This window comes from Hordeum vulgare, chromosome 4H, assembly GCF_904849725.1.
Source record: "Hordeum vulgare subsp. vulgare chromosome 4H, MorexV3_pseudomolecules_assembly, whole genome shotgun sequence".
Lineage (NCBI taxonomy): Eukaryota > Viridiplantae > Streptophyta > Magnoliopsida > Poales > Poaceae > Hordeum > Hordeum vulgare.
In genome coordinates this window covers 393044771-393051475 of record NC_058521.1, presented here as the reverse complement: position 1 = coordinate 393051475, position 6705 = coordinate 393044771, and the positions used below count along the sequence as shown (strand labels likewise).

General features: G+C 42.8%; 1 protein-coding gene across 1 annotated transcript; it reads right to left on the bottom strand.

The window, feature by feature from the left end:
* Positions 1-5971: 5971 nt before the first annotated feature.
* LOC123450559 (COP9 signalosome complex subunit 5-like) lies at positions 5972-6358 on the bottom strand. The gene has a single exon (XM_045127738.1). The coding sequence runs from the start codon at positions 6356-6358 to the stop codon at positions 5972-5974; it is 387 nt and encodes a 128-aa protein (XP_044983673.1).
* Between the last annotated feature and the right edge of the window lie 347 nt (positions 6359-6705).

The window sequence follows — 6705 nt, the reverse complement described above, 5'->3', positions numbered from 1 at the left end:
TGATATGGACCTGAGTCACGTGATGTTCACTAGTGATGTCTCTCTCCCAAAAGACGATAAACAACTATGCTTGGGTAAACAAATTACAGCTGGGCAATTGACACAATTATGAACGCACCGCAATGCTATATATGCTACTTTAAAGTTAGAGGCTCAATAGTAATGGGCAGTACACCAAGACAAGTAGACCGTTTATTCATCAGCATCTACTTACTAATCATCTACCTTGAGATATCTATCCAGAACATCTCGCTGGTATTAAGTTGCGAGCCCCACCCAAAGTGTAAACTCAAAGCAACGAACAACTGCATTAACGAACTATGCGTAAGGTAAATAATCCTTGCAACCGCGATCACAAGCACTGTTGTTTTCTCCCTGGTGGAAACAACACACCCCCTAGTCTCATGTTTCTGTCACTCAAGCTAGACATCAGGGGGCATGAACCCACAATCATGCATAAGGCTCCCTCTTGGAGTTACAATCTACTACTCGGCCAAAGCAATACAAAACAACGGAGAACATGCATGAATCACTAAAGAACATAATATAAAAGGATAATCAAATATATAACTCATAACAATGTGAACATAATCTCATAATCCATCGGATCCCAACAAACCGAGCATAGCAATTGCATGAAAATTACATAGGTGCCTTGATCATGTAGGGCAGCTCACAAGGGCTACTCATTGAAGCACAAGATTGGAGAGAAGACATCACATAGCTCCTGGTCATGGACTCATGGTCCAACGAGGACTACTCACGGCACACCCGGGAAGCGTCCATGGCGGTGGAGAAGCTCCCGGAGGTCAAACCTCCCTTCGTGAGGGTGCAAATAAGAGGTCTCCTGACGCTCCTGATCTCGGAAGTGCTGTGGCAGCAGAACGATGGAGAAATTTGCGATTCTGGATATCCTCGAAGGGTTTCCTCTCGGAGGAATAAATATAGAACAGAGGAGGGCATGAAAAGAGGTGGGGCCAACCCAGGCAGCCCGTGTGCGCGACCAGCGGCCAGGCCGCGCCGAGTGGTCGTGTGGGCATCCCCTGGCCCCCCTTTGGCCCATCTTCGGTGATGTGGAAGCTTCCGTTACGCTGATTTATATATAATTTTCTTGAGATTTTTGGGGATCCGGAAAATTGGGTAAAAGCCCTTGCAAAAAAGACATCAACAGACATAAGCTGGCACCGGGTGCACTTAGTTAGTAGGTTAGTCCAAATATGTGTAAAAAGATATAAAAGTGAAGCAAAACATATAACAATGTCACCCAAAAGATCATGGAGCAAGCATAAATTATAGATACGTTCGGGACGTATCAACACCCCCAAGCTTAATTCCTGCTCGTCCTCGACTACGTAAATGTTAACACAAATAATTTCTGTGGTGACATGCTAACACACATATAAGAAATTCAAAGTAAGGCAAGTGAGATATGCAATTCAAGTCAAGACAATAACAAGCAAGAGTCTACATCTAGTATTGAAATTAGCAAAGTAAGAACATAAAGGTAAAAGGGTTCTCGCTGTGCGTGACTCGAATGTCTCCAAATGATATTTGCGTGCAAGAAGTGGGAGACGGGTTTAGAACATAAAATATTTTTTAATTGAGAACTCAATCTACTAAACTTCACACTAGGTCTCCTTCGGAATCTTATTTTGACTCATCCCCAGACCACTAGTCAGGAAAAAGTCAAAATGATTCTCTCCCTTTCGACTTTGAGCACTCATGCAATGAATGAGCGCAAGCAAGATATATTGTCATTTAGGATGGCAAAGAGAATAATGATGGGGAACAAAGACAAAAAGGTGTAAAGGCTCACATCAATGAGGACAACCATAGTCGAGAGAAAGCCAAATGATAGATATGATGTGAGGAGTAGGGATTGCCATGCAACGGATGCAATATGAGCTAAGGTAAGCTCTCCAATGGAACTAGTGGGGTGCATCCAACTTGCTTGCTCCTGAAGACCTAGAGCTCATTTGAGGAGGCTCATCATTGGAATATACAAGCCAAGTTCTATAGTGTAAAGGTCCCCACATAGTTATGCATGAATGATAATCTCTATGTAGTACAAATATAACAATGGAGTATGAGTGTGGATCTTTCAAAAGGAATAGTAGTGTTGCCCCCTTTTGTTTTTTTTTCTTTTTTTGTGGCCTCTTTGTATCTTTCTATTTATCTCTCATTTGTCCTCTTGGGATCTTTTAATTTGTCCTCTTTGGGATCTTTTAATTTGTCCTCTTTGGGATCTTTTCCTCACTTAAGGGCAACACTCTATGTTTTACAAGAATAAAAAGAAGATCTTCACACTTTATAAGAAGTACTCAACATAAAGACAAATGAAAACTATCATGATGTATGCAAATGTATGCCTCTGCTAGTGTAGCAGGATATGCAATGAAACTAGCATGTCATGTAGCAATAATAAGGGCAAGGCCGAACTTGCATGCAGCTCCTCGATCAAGCAAAAGCATGTATGACATGAATATGAAGTCATGAGATGGTGGATGTTGTATGAAAATGTATCTCGGAAAGGCTATGGAAATGCCTTAATAGGTATGAAAATGATGGCTGTTTTGAGGAAAGATATAATGAGGCTTATGATGACACAGCGTATCATGCCAAGGGTTTGGATGCACCGGCGAAGTTTACACCAACTCTCAAGATGAGAAAGGGCAATTCACAGTACCGAATAGGCTAGCAAAATATGGATGGTGGAAGTGCCAACAATCGAATACTCGCATTAGTCCATAGAACTCATGCACTTATTATCGGTAACTCTTTATCTAGTTACAAAATTCACAAAGAGACAAGTACCCCGAGGAGGAGTGTTTGGGGGTTTGGTTATCCTTGCGCATCCTCGACCCATGGTAACGTGAGGGTACTCTATATATTCCAACCCCTCCAAAGGTTAGCGATCAATTTAGTAGCTAGAGTTCTCAACTAATTTTTAGTTTTTTAAAAAAACACGGATTTCCCAAAATACGACACCTATCACTAATAGGGTCAAGCTCTTGGCACCAATAGTCCAAACATTACTCAAATCAATACCTCAAAACTATTGCAAGTTACTACTATACTCAAATAGCAACCTCAATTACCCACTCATGCAAGATACACAACTGAGTGCAACAAGCCAACTCTCTAAACAAGATAAGCATGATAACTCAAGAGACTTCCAAAAACAACCTAAATAAAAGCTCTTAGAAAGATATAGCATGAAAACTAAGAGCTAGCATGACAGCAGCTATGAAAAGATAAAGAACACACATAAAATATAAGCATGAAAACCTATGTTGTGTTCTAGAGTGGAATGGAGCGTGTTTCTCTCCCAAACAAAGAAGGCTAGGTTCCGACTTGTTATGAACAGCAAGCAAAACTAAAACAAACTAAAAAGTAAAGAGCAGGACACTCCAAGTATAGCACCACTACTAGGAAAAGGCCTGCTAGTGGCGCACCTGTTTTGGCTACTAATGGCGCACTACAGGTGCGCCACTAGCATCACGCCATTAGATTTTTTTACTAATGGCGCACCACAGGTGCGCCATTAGTATCTGGTATACTAATGGCGCACTAGGCAGTGCGACATTAGTATAGCTCATGGTGCGCCATTAGTATCTCGTATACTAATGACGCACCAGGCAGTGCGCCATTAGTATAGCTCATGGTGCGCCATTAGTATCTGGTATACTAATGGCGCACCAGGCAGTGCGCCATTAGTATAGCTCATGGTGCACCATTAGTATGCCTCCTAGGGGCCATATTTACCCATGTGCTCTGGCTTACTAATGGTGCACTAGTTCACGATGCGCCACTAGTGTGCTTTTGTAGTGCGCCACTAAAGTGCTGAGCGGTGCGCCACTAGTATGAATATTAGGTATTTTTTTCCCTGATACTCAAAGGCACGCAAGGCATGTCCAGACACGATAGAAGTTACCTATTGAAGAGTTGAGCATTGATGAATGCAAAAATTTGTGTAAATATCTTCCGAGAAAAAATTGTTGGGACCTGAAATTTCAGCATTATGGCCAGAAGTCAGAATAGAAAACGATGCAACCAAATGCAATGCTGGTTTGAAGGTTTAAACTTACACAATTTGCTTGCAAGATTTTCAAGAGATCGTTCAAATGGTTGACTATCGCTTTCCAATAGCTATCTTGGTCTGTTATCAAACCAGCCTTTGCAGTTCTTGACGCCTTTGAGTATCAATGTGTATACAGGAATGAGCGTTAGACCAGCAGCAACAACTTATTGCCATGCAGGTGCAGAACTAGCATGAAATCTTAACACAAATTATATTATAGCCTAATCATCACCCAATGGAAATTCATCAAGGTACAAAGGTACTCGTGATTAAATAATAGTCTAATTTCCTCTCATCAAGTTTGCAAAAGGGTTCAAGTGTTGTACCGAGTTACCAAGTGAGAGGAACTAGCCAAAAACATGCAAGTGTGGGGCAAAGTTAAGTTGGGATTCCCATGGGAGGTTGCTGAGATGTCTCATGCTTATTCTAAAACTTCTATTAATCCAGCAAGAATCTTCTAAAGTATGAAATTATAATTAACCTGAGGACACATGATAGATGGGGTAACCTGAATAACATGTGAGAGTACTGAAGATACTTCTCTCTTCACATTGTCACGGATCATTCCATATAAACCTTCCACAAAGGTTGTAAGCTGTTGCTTGAAAAGGAATGCAGGATACTTGCCTTCAACTTGGCGCACAAGATCCATATCAACAGTAATGCTTGAAGCACGAAATACATGTGGATCATATAACGCCAAGGTATTAAGAAATGAGTCAAGATAACCCGTCTAGCCTATCATACAATTTTGACAAAATACAATTGCTAGAACTCAGAGAACCCTTGCTAATCATTTTGTTAAAAAAAGTGACGACCACTTTGTTAAAATAGAGGATGATTATTCGTTCTCTTTCCTTTTTTTGTTTCTCGTTCTCTCTTTTGGCTTTTCTGGTTCTCCTTATGAGTGTTCAAGAAAAGAAAAGGATATATATACATATAACGTACCATCCTCCCAAGGAAAGACGTCTGAGTCGTCGTTCTTTTCAGTGGTGTTGTTACACCTGAGCCAGCAGGTTTCAGACTCTTTTGTAGTATAATCAACAATGATGATGCATTTGATAGCGAGTATGCAAGATCGGCATTGTTGTCTTATTTCTGTAATACAAATTGTGCAAATTTAAAAAGGACCATGATATAAATTGAATACGCCTGAGATAATCACGCTGTGATGGGACATAACTAGTAAATCATAGAATGAAAACGAGCACAAGAATTATTTAACGCTTGAACACTAGCAATACCTGCATGGCTGAACTAAATATCTGAATAAGCCGGTCAAAAATATTAGTTTTTTCCGCCTCGAAAGTTCTCCAATGAAGAAGACATTTGTATATGGTTATTGCAACAACTGATTTTCCGTCGCTAAATCCAATGTTTTCATTAACACAGTTAATCAGTGCTTCAACACTCTCCTGCAAGGAAAAGGTGGAGCCAAAATTTAATTTGTTTTCTAATGACTTGACTAACTGCTTTAATCACTGAATATCGGCCCAAATAAGTACTTGGTGTCTCTCAATTAAAGATCTCCTGCCGAATTCCATAGGCGTGGGTGAGTGCAGGGATGATTATATTAGATTCAATCATCAACAATAAATCTAAAGAGTTATTAACAAGCAGTATAAGATGTTCCAAACCTGTTGTTCGTCTCCAGGTACGCTGATGCTACCCAAATTCTGCACAGTTGCAAACACTCAGTAGCATAATAAGAATACAAAATAAGTTTTGTCAGCATGACAAACAATAAAGGTATACCCAATAAAAAAGTTTCAGCTAAGCATATCTACAAAAAAAGAAGTTTCACCAAAGCAGAGAAGTACCAGGTGCACCACTAATTAACACAGGATTGAGTGCATCTATGTAACTAATCCTTGTGCCATTAGAAATGCACTAATTTCCTTTCTGAAATGACACTCTATTCAGAGCAGCATTGCAACATCTGGTCAGATCGGGAGCTCCAATGATAAATAGGGACGGTGGTGGCGGAAGGATTTGGGGGCGAGCGTTGTGCCTGCCCTGCATGAGGCCCATGATCTCGATGGTGCCGCCGACGCGGGCGTGGATGACCATCTTGAGGAGCGCGAGGGCGGAGATCCTGGCGTGGCGGAAGTGGTGCGGGTCGGTGGCCCAGGGCTTCTCCTGGTGGGCCCGCGCGTTGGCCGCCTCGTAGTAGCGGTAGATCGCGTCCATGGCGTCTGGGTCGGAGGCAGCCACCGGGATGTTGTTCTCCAGCTCCCACGTCTGTCGCGCCACCGCCGACGACGAGGTGGCCTCCATCGCGCTGTCTACGCCGGGCGGGCGGGCGGGCGGTAGGCAAAACCCTAGCTAGGAGCGGAAGGGGAGGATGAAGAAGGGGAAGATGGTGATGCGGGTGGGGAGGCAGGACGGGAGGTCGAGCCCTGGCAGAGGACGCAGCACCAAGGTCGCGCAGGGGCGAGAGCTCAGATCCGTGGGCGTCAGCGGTCGGCTCGGCTCCTCGCGGCGCCGCGCGGCGGGGCAGGGGTGGAGGCGATGGGTGAGTGGCTAATGGCGCACCAGCTGGTGGTGCGCCATTAGTAGTTTTGCAATAAAAATTTATAGTAGTGGCGCACCACCTATAGATGCGCCATTAGTAACCCTGGTTA

Bases quoted from the DNA above. Each gene is read 5' to 3' on its own strand.
- LOC123450559 (XM_045127738.1), bottom strand. From the start codon at position 6,358: ATGGAGGCCACCTCGTCGTCGGCGGTGGCGCGACAGACGTGGGAGCTG.